This window comes from Mesoplodon densirostris, chromosome 18 (assembly GCF_025265405.1).
Source record: "Mesoplodon densirostris isolate mMesDen1 chromosome 18, mMesDen1 primary haplotype, whole genome shotgun sequence".
NCBI classification, from domain to species: Eukaryota; Metazoa; Chordata; class Mammalia; order Artiodactyla; family Ziphiidae; genus Mesoplodon; species Mesoplodon densirostris.
This window is the reverse complement of record NC_082678.1, coordinates 44,391,282-44,419,200: the sequence shown is the minus strand read 5'-3', so window position 1 is coordinate 44,419,200 and position 27,919 is coordinate 44,391,282. Positions and strand designations below refer to the sequence as shown.

General features: G+C 48.7%; 1 protein-coding gene across 2 annotated transcripts; it reads left to right on the top strand.

Moving 5' to 3' along the window:
* The first annotated feature begins 205 nt into the window (after positions 1 to 205).
* Positions 206 to 23,624, top strand: PELP1 (proline, glutamate and leucine rich protein 1). Of its 2 annotated transcripts, XM_060080625.1 has the most exons (17): positions 206 to 487; positions 8,206 to 8,270; positions 8,652 to 8,757; positions 13,129 to 13,278; positions 13,519 to 13,590; positions 17,861 to 17,920; positions 18,224 to 18,374; positions 18,560 to 18,689; positions 18,836 to 18,923; positions 19,383 to 19,471; positions 19,551 to 19,667; positions 19,792 to 19,939; positions 20,081 to 20,240; positions 20,951 to 21,006; positions 21,151 to 21,357; positions 21,495 to 22,940; positions 23,050 to 23,624. In XM_060080625.1, exons 1-17 carry the CDS (start codon positions 239 to 241, stop codon positions 23,140 to 23,142), a joined length of 3,387 nt encoding a protein of 1,128 aa, XP_059936608.1. In that variant the 5' UTR covers positions 206 to 238; the 3' UTR covers positions 23,143 to 23,624. The 2 variants fall into 2 exon arrangements, with proteins under 2 accessions (XP_059936608.1, XP_059936609.1); XM_060080626.1 differs by lacking the exon at positions 13,129 to 13,278.
* Positions 23,625 to 27,919: the final 4,295 nt, after the last annotated feature.

Sequence of the window (27,919 nt, the reverse complement as noted above, 5' to 3'; positions counted from 1 at the left end):
CACTGGTCCGCCCTCCCGCCCTCGACCCAGCCCACCGACCAAGCCTTGACACGCCGGGAACTAAACACCCACAGCTGGGGGGCCCCGGCCCTTCCACGCCGCGCATGCTCCCTTCCAGCCGGCGAGCGGACTGCAAAGCGCAGGACCAAGGCCCTCTCCTCACGCCCCCTCCCCTCGAGGCGTCCGTCGCGGGGTATTTACGTCATCGCGCCACGCCACCGCTAGAGCCCGGGTGAAGATGGCGGCAGCTGTTCTTAGCGGGCCGTCTGCGGGCTCCGCGGCTGGGGTTCCCGGCGGGACCGGGGGTCTCTCGGCGGTGAACTCGGGCCCGCGTCTCCGCCTGCTTCTGCTGGAGAGCGTGTCGGGGTTGCTACAGCCGCGAGCTGGGTCCACCGTTTCTCCTGTGCACCCCCCAGTCCGCTCGGTCCCACATTTGCCGGGGCTCATGTGCCTATTGCGGCTACATGGGACGGTGGGCGGGGCCCAGGTGAGTCTGTAGCCCGCAGGCCCGCGGCCTTGTTGGAAGGTTGGCGCAGCTTTTGTGCACCGGGGTCTTGGTGCACTGCAGTTGCAGTGGAGAGGTGGAGGGAAGGAAAGCTGGGGGCAGAAAGCGGATCCAGGTATCACTCTGGACGAGATTCACGCATTTCTCCTTTATCAGCCGTGAATCGAAGAAACTCGGAAGAGGAAGGGCCTCGTTTTCTCTGCTGCTAGGCTATCGGTAGACACGCATGAATGGGTTCGATCCCAGGCCCCGTCATTCACTAGATGTATGATCTTTAGCTTCTTTTTCATCTGGAAGTATCTGTTTTGGGGATTGTTTGGACTGAGTGAATGGATGTATTCAACAAATATTTACTGAGCTCTTACTGAGGGCTAAATCCTGGGCGCTCCAGTTATAGATGCGATAGCGATGAACAAAATGTTACAAAACACTATGAGAATTGTGTAGTAGGGATCTCTAACCTAATCTGGAAACTTGCAGAGATTTTCTTGAGGTACTGGAGTTTAAGTTGAGATCCCCAAAGATAATCATAGGACTTGGGTAGGGGAAGAAAATAGGAGCGGCGGTTCAGTCAGCGAAAAGCTCATGTGGGAAGTTCCTCTGGTAGGAACTGAAAAGAAGGGCATTGTGCTTGAGGTTCAGAGATGGAGGGGAAGAGAGTGGGCGCTTTGAGGTGAGTAGGCAGTGAACAGATCATGCAGCGCTTTGTAGACTGGTTTAGAAGAGTCCTTTGGATTATACACAGAATAGAATCTAACTTCCATTCAGTCCTACAAGCTAGAAACCCAGATGTCATTCTGAACACTTTCTTTTTGCTCACACACCTCCGTATACAGTCTGTTAAGTCCTTTTGATTTTATTCTCTAAGTAGCTTTCAGATCTGTCCACTTCTTTCCATATCTTTCCCATTGCCCCCATCCTGGCTTTAACCCCCATTATCTTACTCAGATTCTAAGAAGACATAACTGTCTAACCTACGGTAGGTTCACCTTTAATATTATCTCCCGTGCTCCATCTTCTCCCGCTAACCCTCCCCCAATTCTATTTATCCTTCAAGACCCGTGTACATGAGTTCTTCCTTGTCCAACACTTGTTACCGGGATCTTCCCAGCTCTATGCTTCCTTCCAGGAAGAGGGTTATCACAACCTGCTGGGTGGTTCAATAATCTTAGCCCCAAATTTATTAGAGATGACCTCATTTATTTATTAGTCCTCATTGAGGGTGACAAAACTGTGCCTCTGGTATCTCAGCCCAGTTCCCCTCCTGTGATTCATGTGGTTCCTAAGTATTTCTGAAATATCTATTCTGTTTATAAATGTGTGGTTTCCGTCATCATCTCTTTCAAGTCTTCCCCTCCCTCAGGGTGAGCTACATGAACTTAATGTCTTGCTTAATTTCTCTTGTGTCTAAAAGCATTTTTTAAAATTGAAGTATAATTGATTTACAGTGTTGTGTTAATTTCTGCTGTACAGCAAAGCGACTCAGTTATACACATATATACATTCCTTTTTATATTCTTTTCCATTATAGTTTATCCCAGGATATTCAATACAGTTCCCTGTGCTATACAGTAGGACCTTGTTTATCCATTCTATATGTTTTGATATAGTTTACATCTACTAACCCCAGACTCCCAGTTCATCCCTTGTCCACCCTCCCTTCCCCTAGAAGAATTTTGAGTAAAGAATCTAAGGGTGATGTGGGAAACACCTTTAAATTGCCTGTACTATATTTTTGGGTATATCTTGCCTTGAATTTTTTTCTACTTGTCTGTGTTGTATTGAGTTCTCAGAACATGGAACTGTGTGGTGGGTTTCCTTCACTTCCTTGTAGATTTTCATTCAACAAAGATTTTTTGAGTATCTCTTATGTGTTACCTACTATTCCTCATCTCTAGGTAGATAAGTAAGACATCATCCTTTTCCTCGGAGAATTTCTAGCTTAGCTGAGATGAGAAATGAAGGTAAATAAATAGTCCTGGAGCTTGAGAGAAAAAGAGATCCATTCATTGGCCCATCCATCTACGCTTAATCACCAACTTTGTTTTCCCACAGGTACTGCAAACTCAGTAGTTCCAAAGTGGAACTACCTGAGCACAGTTCACAATTTCTGGCTTGCATTATGGTAGCTGGTCTCCTTGCTGTCAGTCTTGCTCTTATTAATTCATTTCCCACACAACAGCTGATCCTGTTTGTAAAATCCTCAACCTGTTTGCTGCCTTTTAAAATCCTTAAGCACCTGAACTTTCCTGCCTCAGGGCCTTTGCACTTGTGCTTGGAATCTCTCCCTATGCTGCCTCTCCATACCTCCCCCGCCCAACTCCCCCACCGCAATCCCCCAAATCTTTTCAACTCAGTGTTTGTTTGTCACTGCCTTTGGGAAACCTTTCCAAACCACATATGATTAGCTGTTCTTTATTACACCATATGGAAATTATTTATTCATTGTACATATACACTCAACCTCATTCCCGCATACCCACACAACTGGGCTTTGATTTGTTTTGTTTTTGTGTGTAGTTAAAAAAAAAAAAAACTTCTGGAAAATTTCAGATGACACAAAAGTAGAGAAAATAGTATTTTGAACCACCCCCACCCTGGCCCGTGCTGTCTCTATCACCCAGATTTAGCAGTGAACATTTTGCCAGTCTTGTTTCATTCCCACTTTCCCAACTTTGCCTCCAACCTCCCCTGCCCCCGGAGCACTTTATTTTTATTTATTTATTTACGGCTGCATTGGGTCATAGTTGCGGCGCAGGGGATCTTTCGTTGTGGTACGCAGGCTTCTGTCTAGTTGTGGCATGTGGGCTCAGTAGTTGCGGCACGTGGGCTCTCTGTTTGTGGCACGCGGGTTCCAGAGCGCATGGGCTCTGTAGTTGTGGCACGTGGGCTTAGTTGCCCCGCGGCGTGTGGGATCTTAGTTCCCCTACCAGGGATCGAATCTGCGTCCCCTGCATTGGAAGGTGGATTCTTAACCACTCGACCCAGGGAAGTCCCCCCGGCCCTGGAGCATTTTAAAAGAAATCCTGTATCTCATTTCCCTTATAATTGCACATACTTTGAAGGACAGAGTGTGTTGTTCTGCCTTGTGTCCCTAGGGCTTTGTACTGTCCCATTCTCTAGCCAGTACCCAGTGATCTTAAAAATATCAGTAAGATCAGAGCATTGTCCTGCTTAAAACCGTACCCTAACTTACTGCACCAGGCCTTACATAGTGCGGCCTCTGCTGGCCTCTTGACCTCCCCTCACACGACTCCTGGCCTGTCTTCAGTGTGCTCCAGCCACCCAGGCTGATCTCATTTCTGCAGCAGCTGAGGCCACTGCTCATCAGTTCCTTCACTCTTTGCTGGGAAACTCCTGGGGAGGTGAGCTGCTTGTTTAGACCCCAGCTTCCATGCCACCATTTCAGAGGAGCCTTTCCTGAGCACGCTGTTTTAAAATACAGTGGTCCTTCCCATTTCATTCATTTTCTGTCAGATTATTCTGCTTTGGTTCTTTGCTAGCGTTTATCACTATTTGAAATAAATTAACTTATTTATTATCTGTCATGTTTTCTCTTCTCTTCTTACCTTGTTTAAACTCCATTATAATCACTTCCTCACCCTTCTGCCTTCATTGTACTTGCCTGGCAACACCCCGTGTGTGTTAAATCCAACTCTGTTTATTTGGTGCCTGTACCTGTACAGCTCAGTATGGCTGGAGATACATGTATCCTGGCTGGCTGGTCTCACTTTAAATTCATGGCTATCATCTTCTCAAGTGGACTCTTAGTGTTGCCTAGCAATCCTGTTACATTTCCACTTTCCTAGACAACCTCTGATTACTTCTCTCCATCCTCACTCTTAGCTGATGACGTCACTTCCCATTTCAGTGAGAAAATAGAAACAGGGGGATGGGAATTCCCATAGGCTGCCGCCACCACATCTGCCAGCTTACCTGTGTCTGTGCTCGTATGCTCTGCCTTCCCTCCCATTACTAGGGGTGAGCTGGTCCATGCCCCTCCTAAGGCCAGCCCTCTGCTTGTACATGACATCTGTCCCCTCTGCGTGTACACAAGTCCATTGCTTCTCCACCTGTTCATCATCAGCTTTTCCCGCTTTGTTAGGTCATTTTCATCAGCATATAGCTCAAAACTGCTTTAAAAAAAGTCCCCCTTCCAGCTCCTGCCCCATTTCTCTGCTTCTCTTTATGGCAAAACTCCTCAAAAGAGTTGTTTGCACTTGTACTTTCTCCCATTCTTCTTTTTAAAAAAATAATAGTACTTTGAAATGATTTACAATTTATAGAAAATTTGAAAGAATATACCCTTCACCCAGATTCCCTGAATGTCAACATTTTAAATGCATATTTGTTTTATCATTCTCTGTGCATATTTTTTCTGGGTCCATGAAGGAGGAAGTTGCAGACATGATGCCCTTTTGCCTGTAAATTCTTCAGCATGCATTTCCTTAAAATTGACATTCTCTTACATAACTGCATTCCATCATCAAACTCAGAATCAATATCAGTACCATAAGTGATTTAACCTATAGATCTTATTCCAATTTTGTCAGTTGTGCTAAAAGTGTCCTTGATAGCAAAAGAAAAATTTCTTACGATCTTGACATTTTTGAAGAGTACAGGATAGTTATTTTATAGGATGTCCCTTAGCTTGGTTTGTCTGCTCTTTTCTGATGATTAGCTTCAGGTTGTGCAGTTTTGGCAGAATACTGCAGAAATGATGTGTGATGTTCTTGTCGCATCGTATCAGGAGGCACATAATGTTTCTTTGTCCCATTACTGGTGATGTTAACTTTGATCATGGGTTAAAGTGATGTCTGCCAGGTTTCTTCATTATAAAGTTATGTTTTTTCCCCGTGGGGAGATTATGTAATTTTGTGTCTTGTTACCCTTTCACCCATTTTTTTTTAGTGTTCATTAAAGATTCTTCCCTGAACGAATCATTACCCTGATGGTTGTCCCTTAGAACTCATCCCATTTAGGCTTTTAGCCTAACTACTTCACCAAAATACTGCTTTACCAGGTAACTTGGTAAGTCTTGAGGGTCAACAATGACCACTGAAGATATCAAGTTCAAAGGTCAAATTTTGGCCCTCCTATTACTTGACTTGTCTGTAGTATTTGTTACAGCTGATGACTCCTTTCTTGCAAAATTTTCTTCACTTGGCTTCTGGGATACCACTGTCTCTTGATTCTCCTCTTACCGTACTGGTCACTCCTTTGTAGCCTTCTTTACTGGCTCCTCCTCTTCCTCTCTAACCTCTCAGTGTTTGAGTGCCCAAGAACCCAGTCCTTCTACTGCTTTCTTCCTCTGTTTACACTCACTCCCACAGTGAGCTGATCCAGTCTGATGGCTGACAACTTCCCAAATCCATACTCTGACCAGGATTTCTCCTAACTCCGGACTTAGCTACCCAGTGCCTATTTGGCATTAAACAGACATCCCAGACTTAACACCTGAACCTGAACTCCTGATTCTCACCCCCAAACCTGCTCCTCCTGCGGTATTCTGCTGCCTAGTAAGTGACAACTCCATCTTTCTAGTTGCTCAGGCAAGAAACTTTGGAATGAGCTTTGCCTCTTTTCTTTATCTCCCACCCACATCCAGTGTGTTGTCACATCCTGTGGGCTCTACCTTCAGAGTATAACCACAGCTCGAGGCTTGAATCCCCACTGTTAGCACGCTCTTACACTGCCTCGTCTCTCTCCTGGATCCTTAAAATAGCCTCCTACTTCTGTCTGCTCCTGCCTTCTTGACAAGACAACTCAGGTGTTGTGGATGTGTTTTAAAAAATAAATTATGTCAAGTAATATCCCTTCTCTGCCTAATTCTCCGCTACCCCATGGCTTTTATTCAGAGTGAAAGTCAACGGTTGCCTATATGACTCCAAAAGGTCCCACCCTGCTCCCGGGGCCTCATCTCTCCTGCTCAGTCTCCTCTAGTGACAGTTCACCTCCTTGCTGTTCCTCAGATAAGCCTAGCGTGCTGTCATCTCACAACCTTTGCTCTTTTTCTCTGCTTTGCCTGGAACAACAAAAAGTTACCAGCATGCCTTTTTTTTTTTTTAAAACAGTTTTATTGAGATGTATTTCACATACTTACAGTTCACCCATTTAAAGTGTACAGTTCCATGGTTTTTAGTATTTGCAGAGTTGTGCAACCATCACCATGATCAATTTTAGAACATTTTCATCATTCCCAAAGGAAACCCTATACCCATTGGTAGTCACTCCCCATTTCCCCCCAACCCCTCTCTGCTCTTCAGCCCGAGGCAACCACTAATCTACTTTTTGTCTCCATAGGTTTGCCTGCTCTGACGATTTCATAGAAGTGAATCATACAATATGTGGCTTTTGGGGTCTGGCTTCTTTCTCTTAGCATAATGTTTTTAAGGTTCATCCATGTCTCAGAACTTCATTCCTTTTTATGGCCAAATAATACTCCATTGTGTAGATATACTACGTTTTGTTTATCCATTCATGGTTGATGGACATCTGGGTTGTTTCCAGTTTCTGGCTGTTATGAGTAATGCTGCTATGAATGTTCGTATATGATTTCTTATGAGAACACGTGTTTTCATTTTTCTTGGGCATATACTTAGGAGTGGTGTTGCTAGGTCATATGGTTAACTCTCACCTTTTGAGGAACTGCTGGGCTGTTTTCCAAAGCGGCTGCACCATTTTATATTCCTGTCAGTGCGTGTGAGCGCATCAGGACGCCTTGCTCTCACTTTCCTCTGCTCACCTAGCTTCTTAGAGGGGGCCCTGTGTCCACTCCACAGAAAGCGCTGTCTCCCTTCCCTACTCCAGCCTCTCCTTTCCTTCCTCAGTTTATTTTTCCCCTTAGCACCTAGCACCCTCCAACGTGCTATTTCTTATTTGGTCATTTGTTTATTTTCTGTCTCCTCTAACTAGAATATAAGCTCCCTAGCACCTCAAACAATGTCTCACATAAAGTAGGTAAATAAGTGTTTATTAAGTGAATCAACATTTCCCTTCATGAGAACAGGGACCTTATTTATTTTATTCAGCTCTGTATTCCTTCATCTGATTCAGTGCATAAGATGTGTTTGTTGAACAAATGAATGATGAGTACAGTTAGGGAGATACAGGGGCCACCAGAGGAGTCTGGCCATTTAAGCATGTAGAGTTTACTTGTGGGAGGGCTGAGGAGACCTCTTTCAGGGCTGCCAGAATGTGCAGGAAGGAAGCTCTGGTTGATTTGGTTTATGTTGGCATTAGCAGCTCGAAGGGAGCCAGGAACAGGAGGAGGGGGATTTGGGGTGAAGGAAGAAGGGATCAGATGAGTTTAGTGTCCAGTCAGCAAGCATTTAGGGATGTCCCTCCGCGCTAGGTGCTGTCTAGGGAAACGGGAAGGAGCCTGTCTTTGAAGTCTGGTAGCTGGGATGAGTCGGGCGGTCTAGCCTTCCGGGTAACACTAGTTCGTTGGGTGGGAAGTGGGGGAGGGACAGGTGAGATGTAACTTGAGGAAAGCCCACGGGACAGGACAGGCTGCTGTGCGTGTCACCTATTGAAAATAGGGAAAAGGTTGTCAGCCTCTAGAGGAATGGTCTTTTGGCCTCAAAGGAGGTGTTACTTCAGAAGAGGCTTCAGAAACACTGGGGCAGGGAAGCGCTTGGAGAAATCCTGTGTCTTTAGCATCCTATTCCCGACTCACTTCCTTGTCTTCTTTCCTCCAGAACCTTTCAGCTGTTGGCGCATTGGTGGGTCTCAGTAATGCACGTCTTGGTTCTATCAAAACTCGGTAAGTCTTTAACCCTGTTTTTTCTCCAGGGGGATGTTTCTTTAGGAAGAGGGCTGTATATCTGTCCATCCACTGTCACCACCCCACGGATTCCTGAGATTTCTCCATTCCCAAGAAGGTGGAGAGTTTGATTCTTTTCATGAGTTCACTTGGCTTTGAACCCCACCTATTCCATCTTCCAGGTTTCCTCTGCCCCACCTTCTGTTCCCTTCTTTCCTTGCTGCCCGCACCTCACTCCAAGTCCTCCAAGTATTTCAGGAGTTAGAAGCTGCCGTGGATCTGGAGGTGATGTGTTTCTCTAGCCAGTGAGCGTTAAAGGGCGATGAATTGCTTTCTCTGCAGTCTAGCCACCACCCACTTGTCACTCACCTTTCTTACAAGGTTTGAGGGCCTGTGTCTGCTGTCCCTGCTGGTGGGGGAGAGCCCCACAGAGATGTTCCAGCAGCACTGTGTGTCCTGGCTTCGGAGCATTCAGCAGGTCTTGCAGGTAAGGATTTAGCCGCCGCCCTGCCTCCCTCCCTCCCCCAGCCATGCCGTATTCTCCATTCTGGATGTGGTACATCTTTGTGGCTTAGACATCTAGTTCTGAGGACAGAATAATTAGAAGCAGTTTTTTTCTAGCAGGGAGGATGAGCTTCAAATAGAAACATCCTTTTAAACGTTTTGATTTTTTTTTTACATCTTTATTGGAGTATAATTGCTTTATAATGGTGTGTTCGTTTCTGCTTTATAACAAAGTGAATCAGTTATACATATACATATGTTTCCATATCTCTTCCCTCTTGCGTCTCCCTCCCTCCCACCCTCCCTATCCTACCCCACGTTTTGATATTTTTATCTACTGGGTTATTTTAATTCATCTGACCTTTCATACTCTGTAACTGCTGTTTCATACCTTTGTTAGCTTTTCTAATGAGTGACATCTCTAAAGCTGCTTTTCCCAGATGTTTGATTTTTTTAAATAATTAGCTTACTATTTTTTTTTTTTTTTTTGCTGCATTGGGTCTTGGTTGCTGTGCGTGGGCTTTTCTCTAGTTGCGGCGAGCGTGGGCTACTCTTAGTTGCGGTTCGCGTGCCTCTCGCTGTGGTGGCTTCTCTTGTTGCGGAGCATGGGCTCCAGGGGCGTGGGTATCAGTAGTTGCAGCATGCAGGCTCAGTAGTTGTGGCTCTCAGGCTCAGTAGTTGTGGTGCACGGGCCTAGTCGCTTCATGGCATGTGGGATCTTTCCAGACCAGGGCTTGAACCTGTGTCCCCTGCATTGGCAGGCGGATTCTTAACCACTGCGTCACCAGGGAAGTCCCCCACAATTTTTTTTTTTTTTTTTTTTGGCCACGCCATGTGGCTTGTGGGATCTTAGTTCCCCAACGGGGGATTGAACCCGTGCCTTCAGCAGTGAAAGTGCAGGATACTAACCACTGGACTGCCAGGGAGTTCCCCAGGTTTTTTTTTCCTGCTCCTCTCTTCCTCTTTTAACATTTAAATTTTTTTCTGCTTTTACATCCTTTGATGACATCCCCACTTAGTTCTTCCACAAGCATGTTCTGGGCACACATGGCAAGTTGTGTGCTAAGCTCTGGTGGAGAGATGTACTTGGACCCTGCTTTCAGGTGTTTAGAGTCTCTTGCAGGGGTTGGGAAACTTTCTAGGTGTCTATAGATAGTAAAATGTTTTAGGTTTTATGAACCACATATGGTTTCTGTTTTTTTTGGCTGTGCCTCACACACATGGGATCTTAGTTCCCCAGCCAGGGAAAAACTTGTGCCCCCTGCAGTGGAAGTGTGGAGTCCTAACCACTGGACCACAAGGGAATTCCCATGGTTTCTGTTGCGTAGTGTTTCTTTGTTGGTTTGTTTTCCCACCCTTTAAAAATTTAAAAACCATTCTTAGCTTGTGGGCTGTGCAAAAACAGGCACCAACAGACCATGGTTTGCTGATCTGTGTTCTAGTGGAAGAGAATAATATTTTTTTAAGTGCTTTTTATTTTATTTTAAAAATCTATTCATTTATTTTAAGTATTTGTTTATTTAGTTATTTGGTTGCACCTGGTCTTAGTTGCAGCTTGCCAGCTCCTTCGTTGTGGCACGTGGGCTCCTTAGTTGTGGCATGTGAACTCTTCGTTGCGGCATGCACGTGGGATCTAGTTCCCTGACCAGGGATCGAACCCGGGCCCCCTGCATTGGGAGCGCAGAGTCTTAACCAAGGAAGTCCTGAAAGAGAATAATTATACAATGAGTGTGAAAAGATAAACTTCGGTAGGTGCTCTGGAGGTAATAAAGAATGTAGTTCCCTGAGAGCATGTAACGAGAGGATCTGACCCAGACTGGTGATCAGGGTCAGTGGTTCAGGGAGGGCTGTTCTGATGACTAGGAGTGAACTGGACTGAGAGTTTTCTAAGTGTTCTAAGCCTGCAAAAGTCCTGAGAGAAAAGGAGTTTGACTCATTTGAAGAATTACAAGCAGGCTGGTGTGGCTGAGGTTAATGAGATGCGACCGGGGAGGTAGGTGCATGGGGACCAGGCTGTGTGTGGCGTTGTAGGCATATTAGGGAGTTTGGTTTTTATTCTCAGAACAGTGGGAATTCGTGGAAGGTTTTGAGTAGGGGGAAGGAGGTGGTGCTAGTGGTGACGTGATCAAACTTTCATTTGGAAATACCACTCTGGCTGCTGTGTGGAGACAGGATTAGAAAGGAGCCAGAATGGCAGCAGAAAGACCACGAGGAACGTACTAAGGAAACCTAGGAGAGCATTCACGGTAGCCGGGACTAGGGCGGCAGCTGTAGACATGATGAGAAGTAGGTGAGAGATTTAGAGGCAAAGAGGGATTTCAAGAGAGATTTAGAGGCAAAATAGACAACAGGCCCTGATGATGGAATAGCGTCAGGGAAAGGATGTGTCCAGGATGACTCCCGGGTATCAGAACATTGGAAGACAGCCAGGTTCCAAGGGGAGTGGTGAAAATAACATGAGTATGGTCTTGGGCATTCAGTAGAGGCCCCCAGGAAGCATACCCTTGACCTAGTGTGCGTGGAAGTGACCAGATATCTCAGAGGGTAACCCTGAAGGTTCAGTGGGTGGGGGCTTCAGTCAATATGTTTTACAAAGAGGAAGAGTCCTCAGCATTTAGATGGCAGCTGAAGCTGAGGATGAGGCTCAGATGATCAAGTTGAATACTTATACAGACTGGATCTTGAGGCGCTCCACAGTCAATGGTCAGGTAGAGGAGGATGAGCTTACAAAGCAGACAAGGCAGAGCAGCAGAAGGGAGATAACCAGGATGGTGGGTTGGATGGACTCCAAATACTTCAGGGAAGACGGAGGAGTCATTTCTCTTTATGCCCTTCTGAGATGGAATAAGACGAGGACTGAAAATTTTTTATCAGATTTAGCAACTCAAGGGTAATGAGACTGTGAAAGTGTTTTTGGTGGAGCAGTGGTCACGGAAGCCAGGTTGCCCTGGGATGAGCAGTGAGTGGGAGAAGGAGTGGAAATGGAGAAGGTAGGCAATCCTGTCAAGACGTCTGGCTCTGCTGGTAAGAGAGAGAAACTGGGCAACAGCTGAGACTGGGCAAGTGGAGTATGGGCTCAGGAGAAGGACTTGTAGGATGGCAGAGACTGGAGCATGCACAAATGTCAGTAGGAAGAATCCTTTTGAGAGGGATTGGAGAGAGGGGGCCAGTTAACAGTGTTAGGTTCTGAGAAGAAGGGAGGGGGGACTATCTAAAGCACCGAGGAGGGATTGTCCTTGGATGGGAGGAGCATCTCCTCTAGTGGGACAGGAGGAAGGAGAGCGGGGATGAGGATGAAGATGGAGTTTTCAGTTTGGTGGTGGGAAGCTGAGGGAGTGCCCATCTTTGGGCTTCAGCTTTCTCTGAAGTTGCAGGTTAGGTTATACAGAAGTGACGGTGGTGGGAGAGGGGCTGAGTAGCAGAGAGAGTTAACCAGCGAGAGGTGCAGGAGGATTGCTGGACAGTGTTGAGGCCTGCTTGCGGTTGGTAGGCCCACTGAGTCGGACTTTCTAACAAGCATTCTTGTTTGTTTCATTGACACGTGGCGTCTGGTCTAGCAGGGGGTAATGTGCTGAAGGCTTTTCCCTTAGATACATGTTAATTTTCTAGAGAACTCCTTCTAAATTCAAGCCATTTTTCCTCCGTGAATTCCACAGTAGGTCTGAGACAGCCAGAAGCAAGCTTGGCGAGATGGGGCGGTTTTGTTTGGGCTGAGACTTGTTTTGTGGTCTGAGAAGTGCTCCTTTCCATTCCCAGCAGGGAAATGTAGCACAGGAGCAGCAAGGAACTCTTAGAGGTGGTCTTAGAGGTAACAAAGTATGGCTTTGTTACCTTTTTTTCCCCCAAACTCCTCGGACCCCCAGACACGCATAGTACTAAAACGTGAACACATGTCCTGTCTGAATGTGTTACTTCGGATGCTCCATATCTCTAATACACTCTGTCCCTAGTGGATTTTTTTTTAAATAAATCTATTTATTTTTGGCTGCGTTGGATCTTTGTTGCTGAGTGTGGGCTTTCTCTTGTTGCGGAGCACGGGCTCTAGGCGCATGGGCTTCAGTAGTTGTGGTGCGCGGGCTCTAGAGCTCAGGCTCAGTAGTTGTGGCGCACGGGCTTAGTTGCTCCGCGGCATGTGGGATCTTCCCGGGCCAGGGCTCAAACCTGTGTCCCCTGCATTGGCAGGCGGATTCTTAACCACTGAGCCACCAGGGAGCCCCTGTCCCTAGTAGATTTGATGGTAATGTTGACGTTAACTGTGGTGTTTGTCGAAAGCCCCATGTTGTCATACCTCTCGTTCCTCCTTTCGGTGACCATGAAGGTGAGGTTGGGAGCATGGGGTGTTGTTGCTCTTTAGTCCCAGGACCCGCCCCCCACAATGGAGCTGGCCGTGGCTGTGCTGGGGGACCTGCTCCGCTACGCGGCCCAGCTCCCCACACTCTTCCGGGACATCTCCATGAACCACCTCCCTGGCCTTCTCACCTCCCTGCTGGGCCTCAGACCGGAGGTGAGACGCCTGCCCGGGTCCCCCTCCCCTGGGCCCCTCGCATTGCTTGCCCTCACTGACACCCATTGGGTTAAAGAATGTGATGGGAAGTGATTGGGGAATAGGACTGAAGAAGTGAGAAGAGGTCGGGGCCAAGAAAAAGTATAAGGAGAAGGGACCCTGAGGGGCGCGTGGTGGGGTGGAGATGGGGTCTGGGGCATTGGGCCCTCGGCCTCTTCCTTACTTTCTGTTTCCCCACAGAGTGAGCTCTCAGCACTGGAAGGAATGAAGGCTTGTATGACCTATTTCCCTCGGGCGTGTGGGTCTCTCAAAGTAAGTGTTCATGGGAACTCCTCCTCCCACCAACATAAACCTTGATAGCCGTCTTACCTCAGAGTTCGGGGCTGAGATTTCTAAGCTCCTGTCTCCATAGCTAATTGTGCCACCTCGTAGCTTTAAATGTGTTCTCATTTAATCCTCACAGATAAAGAAATCGAAATTAAGTAACTTGCCTAAGAACTGATGCCAAAGCTCAGGCTCTTACCCCTGGACTCTCTCCTCTCTCTGCCTTTCCTCTCTTTTCCTTTCTCTGTACCTCTAGAATGCCCTGCCCATTTTTCTACCATCTTGTTTTACCTTGTTCCTAAAGCTCTTATGATTTCCTCTGGGAAGCCTTCCTGACTTATTACTTCCCTATATCAACGTCCCCAGTGCTTTTCTCTCCTTATTTTCCTGACTAATCTCCCACCCTGTCCCACGAACTGTCATGGCTGCACAGCAGAGCCTTATTAGGGCAAACAGGCAGGGTGGATGTGGGTCAGGTGAGGGAGGAAGGAAGTCAGTGAAAGAATTAGAGTTTTATTTTCAAGGAGATAAAATAACAAATATGAATGGTTATCAAATTCTGCCAAAGCAGTAACAGTTAAAGGGCCTTTGGAATTGGTGCATTTATTGTTTGCAGAATAATTCGATGCCAAGAAGTACCTAAGAACAAATAGGTGTTCTCCTGTCGATTAGATGTTCTCTCTTGTTTTGATACACTCATCATTGCTTGACAAACCATTGGGCACCCCCTTTCTCAGATGGAAGCACAAACCTATGGAGAGCTGGAATTAGCGGCAAATTAATAATTTTTTTTTGTATAACTCATGTGGTTAATCACAGTAATTGGTAATATTATACTCAGTATTACCAATTAAGGGGGAGTTTGCCATTCAAGTTATCTTGAAAGTAAGCTCACATGGTTCTATGACCAAGTTAAGAAAGTAAAAGGGAAAGGGAACTGGTACTTAGTAGAACTGCTACTCACTATGTGCCAGGCACTCTGCTGCGTGTCTTCGCATTTTACAGTAATTCTGTAGAGCTGGTATCACCGAATTAAACAGAAGGAAACGGGCCCAGAAGGGTTTGACTAACACCAGCCTGTGTATCTGGTAGTTGTAGAACCAGGGTGCGAGGGAGAGCTATTTGTCCTTCATGCCCATGTTCTTTCCACCAAGCCAAACTCCCCAGGCACTTTTAAGAACATAGACAGGATTGACAGACAGGCTTCCACACTGATGCCGGCTCTGATCAGTTGTTAGTGGCTTGAGAAGGATCGTGAGCCTGACGCGGAGCTCTGCGGGCACGTGCACTGTGGTCTGGGAGTGGTACTTACGGAGACTTTGGTAACTGGTTACTTGCAGTATTTGAAAAGCCCTGGAGCAGATGATATTTCTCAGTGAACGTGGGTCACGTCCTTGCTGATGCTTTGTTTTCATACGACTGCCACTAACGGCAGGTAGTAGAATCTTTGGGTGGCAGGGCAGGACTTTGTCAAGAAGGCATTTGGAGTAACTTGGGGATTTCATTGAAGTTTTTTTTTTTTCTTTTTAACTAAAGTTTTACTAAGTTCAGTTTACTAAATTAACTTTCTTCTAGAATGCTCTGTAAATTAACTTCTCAGATTACACAGGCTAGATCTTTGTCTCTGACCCCTCATTGGTAAAAGTATGTGAGGTTTCACTGCATATGCCTGCTTTGATTCAGCTTGGTTTGGGGTTATCTATACCTACCTGCATCCCCCCAGGAAAGGGCAGGGAGAATTGAGTGTTACCTGTGGGGTCAGGATGTGAGTAGTCAGACTAGCCTGCCCGTGAGTCCTCTGCTAATGCCCCTTGATTTTCGTTGTGAGTGGTTAGGAGACTTCATCTAGAACTCACAGCCTTTTGTCAGACGTGTAGTTTTTGAAGTTATGGCCTGCATTTTAAGTACCCCCTCCAAACCAAACAACAAAACTTTCATATGTTGTTACGGGGTGCATATGCCTTTATTTCTCTAAGAATACAGTGTCATCTGGAGAACTTCCCTCTGTTGAGGAGTTTGGCTTTGTCTATTGCCAACATGGCAGATAAGAATCTGTCTTGTGTGGAGGCCCCAGGGGCAGTTTGTACTTGAAATGTCTTGCAGACCAGTACTTAGGAAACTGATAATTGGAGTGTTTATCTGTTCTCTATTCCATCCCCCAGAAGCTCCCAGGGCAATTGCAGGCTCCAAGCTCAGGATTACCCCTCCCAAATGAGGTATCTCAAGCATTCTGAGTCCATGAAGTCAGTCCTGTAGAGGCTTTACCTTTCCTCCTCGACAGATTATTTGTTCCCTGGAATGAGTGGGAAGACTCGCCCCACTCTTAAGAGACACCCAAGACATACTGTGTGTGCACGCGTACTTGCGTTTCAAGTGAAATGTTCCAAGTGAGCCATGACTTTGGTTGGCCTTGCAGGTAGACCTGTGGTCAGAGCCATGTCCCTGTACTTTGCTTGACTGCAGTCACATAAGCAGACTTTTGGTGGCCTCAGCCCAGCTTTTTGACTCAGTCTCAGGGAAAGCGTGAGCAGTAAGTGGGCCAAAAGGGCTGAGTGCCACTGTAGATAAGGCTTTGGCGACTCTCTATCATCCTTGGAGAAGCCAGTGAATCAGGAGACCTGTGGACGGTTGCTGCTTTTGGTTTGAATTGTTCAGAACCCTACCACACCGGACATGAAAATGCTTTCCAGGTCCCAAGGGAAATGGTTCTAGGCCTTCTCATGCCCTGGGATCAGCTGTAACAGTGCTTGTCTCATGGTGAGAATCCTGCAGTGGAACGTGGGAAACCAGATGTGGTTCCTGCCACAGGGCGATGGCAGGGAGCCCTTGGAGGGCTGCTTTCTGAACCACACACTGCTAGACCTCCGTGCCTGCTTCCTCCCATAAGTCCCCTGCTGCGTGCCTGGTGCCACTGTTGATTTGTCTTCCTTGTCTTCTGGAAGTTTACCTTTGTGCATGTGATGCCCCCATCCCCTGATGAAGTCCATACACACTAGCCTGGGATTTAAGGCTCGGCCTGCTTTTCCGTGGGCCTCTTGTGAGCCTGGAGCTCTCCTCATGGTGTCCCTCCGTCTGTCTCCTTATCCGGGTCCTCCCTTCTCTCCCAAACCCAGCTCAGTCCTGCCTCCCAGCATCAGTCCCTCCTGACCCTCCCTCTTTGGTTCCCGGTTATTGTTTTCCACACATTTGTCTTCCCGACTGTTACACCCACTGAAGGTGGAAATCCTGTTATACTTCAGTGTTCTCACCCTTTTTGTGCCATAGACCTCTTCTCCGAATGTTTTTAAATCCATAAAATACATGGAATTTGCAGGGGACACTGATTCTGTTGAAATGTATACTTTAAAAAATTGTGATAGAGTAGGATGTGCTTCTTTATTAACATGTCAAATAACAGGATCCAGCAGCAGGTCTGATAACTACCTAAGTTTCAAATTAGTGATGCACGTGAATGATGATTCAAGATAATTGTTTACAGCTATATGTAATGTGAAATGAAAATAAGTGATTTCTGATGGTGACAGTCAGAGGTACTTCTAATACTACTGTGGCTTTTTGTCTATAGTAAAAAAAATTATAGTTCATTTACAGGTTAGTGAAAATGATTTTAAAAATTTTAGTTCATTTACAGGTTAGTGAAAATGATTTTAAAAATTTCCCTTCCATGTTCGCAGGCCCCTTTGATTCTACCTCCAGATAAATGGGGCCCCAGTTAAACACTCCTGTGCCAGCGCCTTCACATAGCAGGCGGAGTCCTGTTGTTGGCTAACTGACAGGTCGCTGCTCTGAGATGTGCTACCTCAGTCCTGATGGGCAGCCTTTCCTTCTCTCTCCACCTTGTCCTGCCCTCGCACCTCTGGTTAGTGCCGCAGCTCCCAGCTTGGACCCTTGCTTCTTGTCTGAGCTGGCAGGGAGTTGGGGCGTGGAGGTAGCTGCTTTTCAGTGCTGTGTCTTTGGCTTGAGGGAGATGACTGTCATTTTGCAAATATTGGCAGGAGGGGGCCCAGTCGTTTGTGGGACACAGGCCTCAAACAGGGAGGCTAAGGACAAGAGGCAACATTCAGGGTGTCTTTCTACCATGAGAGCATGTCTGCACCCAGGCATGATGTGCCTTAGAGTGTGGTGCTTCCTTGTCTGCAGGAAAGAACAAGGCCTTAGATCCTGGGCCTCGATTCTGCTGCTGGGAACGGGCGGGGTCTACGTCTCTGGCCCTTGGAGCTGACTCACCAGCCTCTCCCTTTCTTTCCCTCCAATCCAGGGCAAGCTGGCCTCATTTTTCCTGTCTCGGGTGGATGCCTTGAGCCCTCAGCTCCAGCAGGTAAAGGGAAAGGAGGGAGATGGAGAGCCTGGGGTCTGAGCTGGAGCTTCTTTTCTCTCTCTGTTTTTTTGTCTGTAACTGCATTTCGACCACGGTCTCACTCCCCTCCTTGTGAACATATGCAGTAAACACAAGTCATGACTTCTGCCTCCGTGTCTCCATCTGTGTCTTTCTGCCCCGTAGTCCCTTCCGTTTTCCCTCAGAGCTCTCTTTGATCTCCGTCTTCCTGGGCATTGGTGGGGTTGGGATTCCATGGCTGGGCTGGATTCCCACCTGACCAGGGTTCCAACCTGTCTTCTGCAGTTGGCCTGTGAGTGTTACTCCCGGCTGCCCTCTCTAGGGGCTGGCTTCTCCCAGGGCCTGAAGCACACGGACAGCTGGGAGCAGGAGCTGCACAGCCTGCTGGCCTCTCTGCACAGCCTGCTTGGGGCCCTGTATGCGGGGGCGGACACGGGTAAGGACTGTGGCTGCTGTGGTCGGTGGCACGGTGGTGAGGGGAGCAGGGGGCTGGTCTGGAGAGGCGGGGCCTTTGAGTTCTAGGCAAAAGGGAGTAGAATATGGGTGGGTCCTCCACCAGAATGGAGGAGGAGGGGATGGAAGACAGACCTGGCGTGTGAAGGTGGTTGTGTTTCTGTCCAGCTCCTGTGCAGTACGAAGGCCCTGGGGTGGAGACGCTGCTCTCCCCCTCAGAAGATGGCGACGCCCATGTCCTTCTCCGGCTTTGGCAGAGGTTTTCCGGGCTGGCCCGCTGCCTGGGGCTCATGCTCAGGTGTGTGAGTGTCGGGGGGAGCGAGGGCCTGGAGTAGGAGGGGCCGAGATGGGTGTCGTCTTCGTCATGAGGAGGGAGGTTGAGGGTGGGTGTGGAGTCCCCATGGGCCCCCACGCTGAGGATCTCCCTGCTCTGATTCTCTTTAGCTCTGAGTTCGGGGCTCCCGTGTCCGTCCCCGTGCAGGAAATCCTGGATCTTATCTGCCGGACCCTCAGCGTCAGTGCCAAGAACATCGTAAGTGGAGTTTGTGCCCTGTTCACAGCACTTGCCCAGGATGCAGGGCAGCCAGGCAAGCAGTGTGGGCTATGGCTCCCAAAGTGATGTTGCTTGAGGTTGCCCCGGCCAGCTCCTTACCTCTCCAGATGCCGTTATTCCCGTGCTCCCGGCACACGCACATCAGTGCCGATTCGCTCCCGTGTTGCGGGAGCACTTGTAGCACATGCTTCCTCAGGGGATGGTGAGCTAGGGGTCAGCTGCGTCACTGCCGCGAGGTTCAGCCATCCCTCCCTTGTCCTCCTTCCAGGGTCTGTTGAGGATGGCAGTTTGATCTTGGTGGGGGAGTTTGGGGTCGGGTGTGGGTTCCTTTCCTGCGTGCTCACGTGTATTTAGTCACATGCGTGTATCCTGTCTCCATTTCTCTTTCTTTGCCTCACTTTCTTCCTCCACTCCTTACTCTACTAATTTTTTCTGCAGAGTTTGCTTGGAGATGGTCCCCTGCGGTTGCTGCTGCTGCCCTCCCTCCACCTGGAAGCCTTGGACCTGCTCTCTGCACTCATCCTCGCGTGAGTGGGGTCGGGTGGATGCGGTGCAGGGGCTGGGATGTGCTGGGAGCGGGGGTCACTGTTCTGTCTTCGCCCCCAGGTGCGGAGGCCGGCTCTTGCGCTTTGGGGCCCTGATCAACCGCCTGCTTCCCCAGGTTCTCAATGCCTGGAGCATTGGGAGGGACAGCCTCTCTCCGGGCCAGGAGAGGCCTTACAGGTAGGTGACTATCTAGGAACAGAATGAAGAGGAGAGGGTGGGTGAGGGGGTGCCGGTGGACCGGGGGTGCCGGCGGCTGGGACGTCGACTTCCTTTCACAAGTTGCCCTCTGCTCCTCCCGCAGCACCATGCGGACCAAGGTGTACGCTGTCCTGGAGCTGTGGGTGCAGGTGTGTGGGGCCTCGGCAGGAGTGCTTCAGGGGGGAGCCTCGGGTGAGGCCCTGCTCACCCACCTGCTCAGTGACATCTCCCCGCCGGCTGATGCCCTCAAAGTGAGTGAGGCCTCTGCCCCTGTCCCGGGACCCCATCCTGCACCCCTTGTCCTCACCAGCCTTGTCACCGGACACTGCCTTCTGACTGTCCTGCCTTCCTGTTGGCCGGTGTGTGTGATTTATGTTCCCCTCCCCCACCAGCTGCGCAGTCCCCGGGGGAGCCCTGATGGGGGTTTGCAGACCGGGAAGCCCAGCGCCCCCAAGAAGCTAAAGCTGGATATGGGGGAGGCTATGGCCCCGCCCAGCCACCGGAAAGGGGACAGCAATGCCAACAGTGACGTGTGTGCAGCTGCGCTGAGAGGTGGGTGAGGCCTGTGCCCTGCACCTCGGCGCACTGGGATGGCCTGGGGTGATAGCCCCAAACCAGTCGTTGAGGTGGAGGGTGTAGAAAAAATGCAGACCCAGCTAAGAGCCTGTGGAGAAGCTATGCCACCCCCAGGGCTGCAGGTGGAATCTTGGGTCCTGCTGTTAGATGGAGTTCTGGTGTTGACACCGCCCCTCCAGGGTCTCAGCTATCTTTGTTTGTGCATCCCCTCTACATGCTAAGTGCTGTTCTAGTACAAGAGGGCGGGGCTGGGAAGAGGATGAAACCCCTGGGCTGTGGAGCTCACACTCCCCAGGCGGGCTGCTCAGTGGGGCTTCCTGCTTCTGACACAGTTGCTAATCTGGACGCAGAAGTGACTTTCTTTTGGGTCCTGTGTATTTCACTGCCCTCCAACCCCACCCCCGTGTGAAGGGAAGTGCCAGCTCTCCCCAAATATGTAAATGCACATTTATAATGTTGGACCTCCATCACCTATCTCATTTACATAATGTCAGCAGCCTTAGGTGGTAGGCATATGTTTAGGATCCCCATTTTATAGTTGAGAAAACAAACTTAGAGGAGTTATGTGACTTGCCTGAAGTGGGCCGTGGCAGAGCGGGGTGCTCAGCTGGGGCCACGTGCTTCAGAAGCCCTGGCTCATCGTCATGTTAGCTGCCCGCCTCTGACATACTGGTCTCCTTCCCTAGGCCTCAGCCGGACCGTCCTCATGTGCGGACCTCTCATCAAGGAGGAGACTCACAGGGTGAGTGGAGCCTGGTCCCCACGGAGGTGGGGAGGAGCCGTTGCTCTGTACCTGTGGGGGGCTCATTCACACCAGGGAGTAGGCCCCGGAGAAGGGTTGGCTCATCTTGGTGTCATCTCAAGGTGTGCTCTCTGTCCTTTTCAGAGACTGCATGATCTGGTCCTCCCACTGGTCATGGGCATCCAGCAGGGCGAGGTCCTAGGCAGCTCCCCGTATACCAGCTCGCGCTGCCGCCGGGAACTCTACCGCCTGCTGCTGGCTCTGCTGCTGGCGCCTTCTCCTCGCTGCCCGCCTCCTCTCGCCTGTGCCCTGCAGGCCTTCTCCCTGGGCCAGAGAGAAGACAGCCTTGAGGTAACTGCGGAGTGTGGCCAAATTCACCTCGTGGGTTCCTGGATTCTCTTGTTTCTGATGCTGGTCGGCATTCCCTCCCTGGTTTCGTGAAGGCCTGTATCCCTGATGCTCACTCTCGCCCTTCTTTCCCTCCTCAGGTCTCCACTTTCTGCTCAGAAGCACTGGTGACCTGTGCAGCTCTGACCCATCCCCGGGTTCCTCCCCTGCAGACCATGGGCCCTGCCTGCCCCACCCCTGCCCCAGTTCCCCCTCCTGAGGCTCCATCTCCATTCAGGGCTCCAGCTTTTCATCCCCCAGGCCCCATGCCCTCGGTGGGTCCCATGCCCTCGGCGGGCCCCATGCCCTCGGCGGGCCCCATGCCTTCCCCAGGCCCTGTGCCCCCAGCGGGCCCCATGGCCTCAGTGGGCCCCATGCCCCCGGCACGTCCTGGACCTCCAGCCACAGCCAACCACTTAGGTCTCTCCGTCCCAGGCCTGGTGTCTGTATCCCCCCGGCTCCTTCCTGGCCCTGAGAACCACCGGGCAGGCTCAAATGAGGATGCCGTCCTTGCCCCTAGTGGCACTCCTCCACCTGCTATACCCCCAGATGAGACTTTCGGGGGAAGGGTGCCTAGACCAGCCTTTGTCCACTATGATAAGGAGGAGGCATCCGATGTGGAGATTTCCTTGGAAAGCGACTCTGATGACAGTGTGGTGATCGTGCCTGAGGGGCTGCCGCCCCCACCCCCCTCGGGTACCACACCCCCGCCTGCAGCCCCGGTCGGGCCCCAAACAGCCTCCCCTCCTGTGCCAGCCAAGGAGGAGCCAGAAGAGCTGCCTGCGGCCCCGGGGCCTCTCCCTCCGCCGCCTCCCCCTCCTGTTCCTGGCCCTGTGGCACTCCCACCACCCCAGCTGGTCCCTGAAGGGACTCCCAGTGGCGGAGGACCCCCAGCCCTGGAAGAAGACTTGACAGTTATTAACATCAACAGCAGTGAGGAGGAGGAGGAGGAGGAGGAGGAGGAGGAGGAGGAAGAAGAGGAGGAGGAGGAGGATTTTGAGGAGGAGGAGGAGGAGGAGGAAGAGTATTTTGAGGAGGAAGAAGAAGAAGAAGAGTTTGAGGAGGAGTTTGAGGAAGAGGAAGGTGAGTTAGAGGAGGAAGAAGAGGACGAGGACGAGGAGGAAGAGGTGGAAGAGGTGGAGTTCGGCCCGGCGGGCGGGGAGGTGGAAGAAGGAGGGCCTGCACCCCCAAGCCTGCCTCCAGCTCTGCCCCCCACCGCGTCCCCCAAGGTGCAGCTGCAGCCAGAACCGGAACCCGGGCTGCTGCTGGAAGTGGAGGAGCCGGGGGCTGAGGAGGGGCCTGGGGCCGAGACGGCCCCCACACTGGCCCCTGAGGTGCTCCCCTCCCAAGGGGAGGTGGAGAGGGAAGGGGGGAGCCCCCCTGCAGTGCCACCTCCTCAGGAGCTTGTTGAAGAGGAGCCCTCTGTGCCCCCAACCCTGCTGGAAGAGGGGGCTGAGGGTGGGGGTGACAAGGTACCACCCCCACCAGAGGCATCTTCAGCAGAAGAGATGGAGACAGAGGCGGAGGTGGCAGTTCTCCAGGAAAAGGTGAGCGGGCCGGGCGGGGAGAAGTGCTGGCCACTTGTGCAGCCTGACCCACTCTTCAGTGTATATGTGTGACTGACTGTTTGGGATTTGATGTCTTTGTCCCTCAAAGGAGCAGGATGACACAGCTGCCATGCTGGCTGACTTCATTGATTGCCCCCCTGATGATGAGAAGCCACCACCTGCCACAGAGCCTGATTCCTAGCCCTCTCCCACACCTTCCACTCTTCGTTTCCAATAAAGTTATGTCCTTGGATAGCGACCGCTGCTTCTGCCTTTTGCCACCACAGTGTCCCCAGCCAGAAGCCCAAATGTCTGCTGGGCTTGTCCTGTACCCATAGTGTTTCCCAAACGTGTCCATGGCTGTCCTGTTAGCTCCACCGTCCAGAAGAGGAGCCACTGACTTACAGGGGTAAGGGCCTGTCCTGTTGCTCAGCAAGTCAGTGTGACAAGTGTCGAATTTTTGCCTGGTGCTCTTGCTGATGCTAAGTGTGTGCTGGGTTGCCTGGAGAAGGAGAAGGAAGTAGCCCTGCTTCTGTTAGTAATCCAGGTGTGGGAGTATGTGGGAAATTTATGGGATTAAGTGTCCTAGTGAGTGAACCTGTGTAAACACACATACAGCCCCTTGGTCTCAAGGAGCAGGCTAAGTGACTGTGATGGAACTTTAGAAAATTACAGTAAAGTACAGAGGAGTTTAATCATTGACTTCTGTGAACTGGGAACTTGGGTGTCCCAAATTATAGGGGCATCCATCGTGGATATGGGGGATGAGCTCTATTCTGGGACTGGTCCTTCCAGTGACAACATCCCCGCCCAACACCTCCATGGCAGGAATTTGACAAGCTCACCCCTAGCCTTCCTACTCACTCTTGAGATTTGGACATTTCCCAGCCAGTGCCTGATCCCTTTAAGCATTTATAGACTATATATATTCTAGGACTTTTTGGGGTGCACGTGTGAGCATCACCCAGAGTTGTGTATGTGAGAGGGTATTGAGGTTTATGGGCTTGAGGTAGATGCCTCATGGTTTTTTCAGTCAGTCTGTGAACAAGAGTAAAGTGCCTTGGAAATGCAGAAAGGTTGGTGACTTCCCAACTGCCTGTATCCTGAAGGGCCTCTTTGAGAAGTGACATTTGTGCTAATTTTTGGAAAATTAGTAGGGGTTTAAAAAATTTTCCCACCCCCTCGGAGGGAGGAGACAAGATGGCGGAGTAGGAACTTGAGTTCACCCCCTCACAGGAAAACACCAAAATCACAACTAACAGCTGAATAATCATCGACAAAAAAGACTGGAATCTACCAAAAAAGATAATCTACATCCAAAGACAAAGAAGAAGCCACAACAAGACGGTAGGAGGGGTGCTTTTGTGATACCAAATCCCATACCCACCAGGTGGGCGACCCACAAGCTGGAAAATAAGTATATCGAAGAGGTTCTCTCACAGGAGTGAGCATTCTGAGCCCCATGTCAGGCTCCCCAGCCTGGGGGTCTGGCCTCAGGAGGAGGAGCCACTAGAGCATTTATTTGGCTTTGAAGGCCAGTGGGCCTTGAGTGCAGGAGCTACACAGGACTGGGAGAAACAGAGACTCCATTCTTGGAGGGCGCACACAAAGTTTCACATGCACTGGGACCCAGGGCAAGGCAGTGACCTCCTCAGGAGCCTAGGCCAGACCTACCTGAGGGTCTTGGAGGGTCTCCTGGGGAGGTGGGGGTTGGCTGTGGCTCACTGTGTGGGCAAGGACACTGGTGGCAGGGGCCCCAGGGGATAGTCATTGATGTGAGCCCTCCCAGAGGTTGCCATTTTAGCATGGAGACCTGGCCCCACTCAACAGCCTGCAGGCTCCCAGGCCAAACAACCAACAGTGTCGGAAGCCAGCCCCAGCCATCAGCAGACAGGCTGCCTAAAGACGTCCTGAGCACACAGCTGCGTCTAAACACACCCCTTGAAATGGCCCTGTCCACCAGAGGGCCAATATCCAGCTCCACCCACCAGTGGGCAGGCACCAGTCCCTCCCACCAGGAAGCCCACACAAGCCCTTGGACCAACCTGGCCCATCAGGGGCAGACACCAGAAGGATAAGGAACTACAAGTCTGCAGCCTGAAACGGAGACCACAAACAAGAAAGTTAGACAAAATGAGACAGCAGAGAAATATGCTCCAGATGAAGGAACAAGATAAAACCCCAGAAGAACACCTAAGTGAAGTGGAGATAGGCAATCTGCCTGAAAAAGAATTCAGAGAATGAGAGTAAAGATGATGCAAGATCTCAGAAAAAGAATGGAAGCACAGACCAAGAAGATACAAGAAATGTTTAACAAGGAGGTAGAAGATTTAAAGAACAAGGAGCTAGAAGATTTAAAGAACAGATGAACAATACAATAACTGAAATGAAAAATACACTAGAGGGAATCAATAGCAGAATAAATGAGGCAGAAGAACAAATAAGTGAGTTGGAAGACAGATTGGTGGAAATCACTGCTGCAGAAGAGAAGAAAGAAAAAAGAATGAAAAGAAACGAGGACAGTCTAAGAAGCCTGTGGGACAACATTAAACGCACCAACATTTACATTATAGGGGTCCCAGAAGGAGAAAAGAGAGAGAAAGGGCCTGAGAAAATATTTGAAGAGATAGCTTTCCTAACTTGGGAAAGGAAACACGTCCAGGAAGCACAGAGAGTCCCATACAGAATAAACCTAAGGAGGAACATGCCAAGACACACAATCAAACTGACGAAAATTAAAGACAGAAAATATTAAAAGCAATAAAGAAAAAGCAGCAAATAACATACAAGGGAATCCCCATATGGTTATCAGCTGAATTTTCAACACAAACCCTGCAGGCCAGAAGGGAACAGCACAATATATTTAGCAATGAAAGGGAAAAACCTACAACCAGGAATACTTGACCCAGCAAGGCTCTCATTCAGATTCGACAGAGAAATCAAAAGCTTTACAGACAAGCAAACACTAAGAGAATTGGCACCACCAAACCAGCTTTACAACAAATGCTAAAGGAACTTCTCTAGGTGGAAAAGGAAAGGTCACAATCAGAAACAAGAAAATTACAAATCAGGCAAGAGTATAGTAAAGGTAGGAAATCATCCACACACAAATATGATATCAAAACCAGCAATTGTGAGAAGAGGAGAGCACAAATGCAGGATACTGGATATGCATTTGAAATTAAGAGACCGGTAACTTCAAACAATCCTGTATATATACAGACCGCTGTATCAAAACCTCATGGTAACTGCAAATAAAAAATCTACAATAGATAACACACACAAAAAAGAAAAAGCAATCCAAACACAACTCTAAAGATAGTCATCAAATCCCAAGAGAAGAGAATGAAAGAGGAAGGGAAGAAAAAAGACTCACAAACCAAATCCTAACAATTAACAAAATGGCAATAAGAACATACATATCGATAATTACCTCAAATGTAAATGGATTAAATGCTCCAACCAAAAGACATAGACTGGCTGAATGGATTAAGAAAAACAAGACCCGTATATACTGTCTACAAGAGATCCACTTCAGATCTAGGGACACATACATACAAACTGAAAGTGAGGGGATGGAAAAAGATATTTCATGCAAATGGAAATCAAAAGCTAGAGCAGCAATACTCATATCAGGCAAAATAGACTTTAAAATAAAGACTGTTACAAGAGACAAAGAAGGACACTATATAATGATCAAGGGATTAATCCAAGAAGAAGATATAACAATCATAAATATATATGCACCCAATATAGCAGCACCTCAATATATAAGGCAAATGCTAACATCCATAAAAGGAGAAATTGACAGTAACACAGTAATAGTGGGGGACTTTAACACCCCACTTACATCAATGGACAGACCATCCAGACAGAAAATCAATAAGGAAACACAGGTCTTAAATGACACATTAGACCAGATGGACTTAATTGATATTTATAGAACATTCCATCTGAAAGCAGCAGAATACGTATACTTCACAACTGCACATGGAACACTCCAGGATTGATCACATGCTGGCCACAAAGCAAACCGCAGTACATTTAAGGAAGTTGAAATAGGACTTCCCTGGTAGTGTAGTGGTTAAGAATCCGCCTGCCAATGCAGGGGACATGGGTTTGAGCCCTAGTCAGGGAAGATCCCACATGCCACGGAGCAACTAAGCCCGTGCACCACAACTACTGAGCCTGCGCTCTGGAGCCCACAAGCCACAACTACTGAAGCCCGCACGCCTAGAGCCTGTGTTCCGCAACAAGAGAAGCCACCACAGTGAGAAGCCTGTGCACCACAACGAAGAGTAGCCCCCACTCGCCGCAACTAGAGAAAGCCCGCATGCAGCAACGAAGACCCAACGCAGCCAAAAATAAATAAATAAACTTATAAAAGAAAAAAGAAAATTGAAATCGTATCAAGCATCTTTTCCGACCACAACGCTATAAGATTAGAAATCAACTATAAGAAAAAAAACTGCAAAAAATACACAAACGTGTAGGCTGAACAATATGTTACTAAACAACCAGTGGATCACCACAGAAGTCAAAGAGGAAATAAAAAAGTACCCAGAGACAAATGAAAACGAAAATACAATGATCCAAAACCTTTGGGGCATGGCAAAAGCAGTTCTAAGAAGGAAGTTTATAGCAATACAATCTTACCTCAGGAAACAAGAAAAATCTTAAATAAACAAACTAACCTTACCCCTAAAGCAACTAGAGGAAGAAGAACAAACAAAACCCAAAGTTAGTAGAAGGAAAGAAATCATAAAGATCACAGAAGAAATAAATGAAATAGAGATGAAAAAAACAATAGAAAAGATCAATGGAACTAAAGAATGTTCTTTGGAAAGATACACAAAATTGATAAACCTTCACCCAGACTCATCAAGAAAAAAAGGGAAAGGGCTCAAATTGGTAAAATTAGAAATGAAAAAGAAATTACAACTGACACCACAGAAATACAAAGGATCACGAGAGACTAC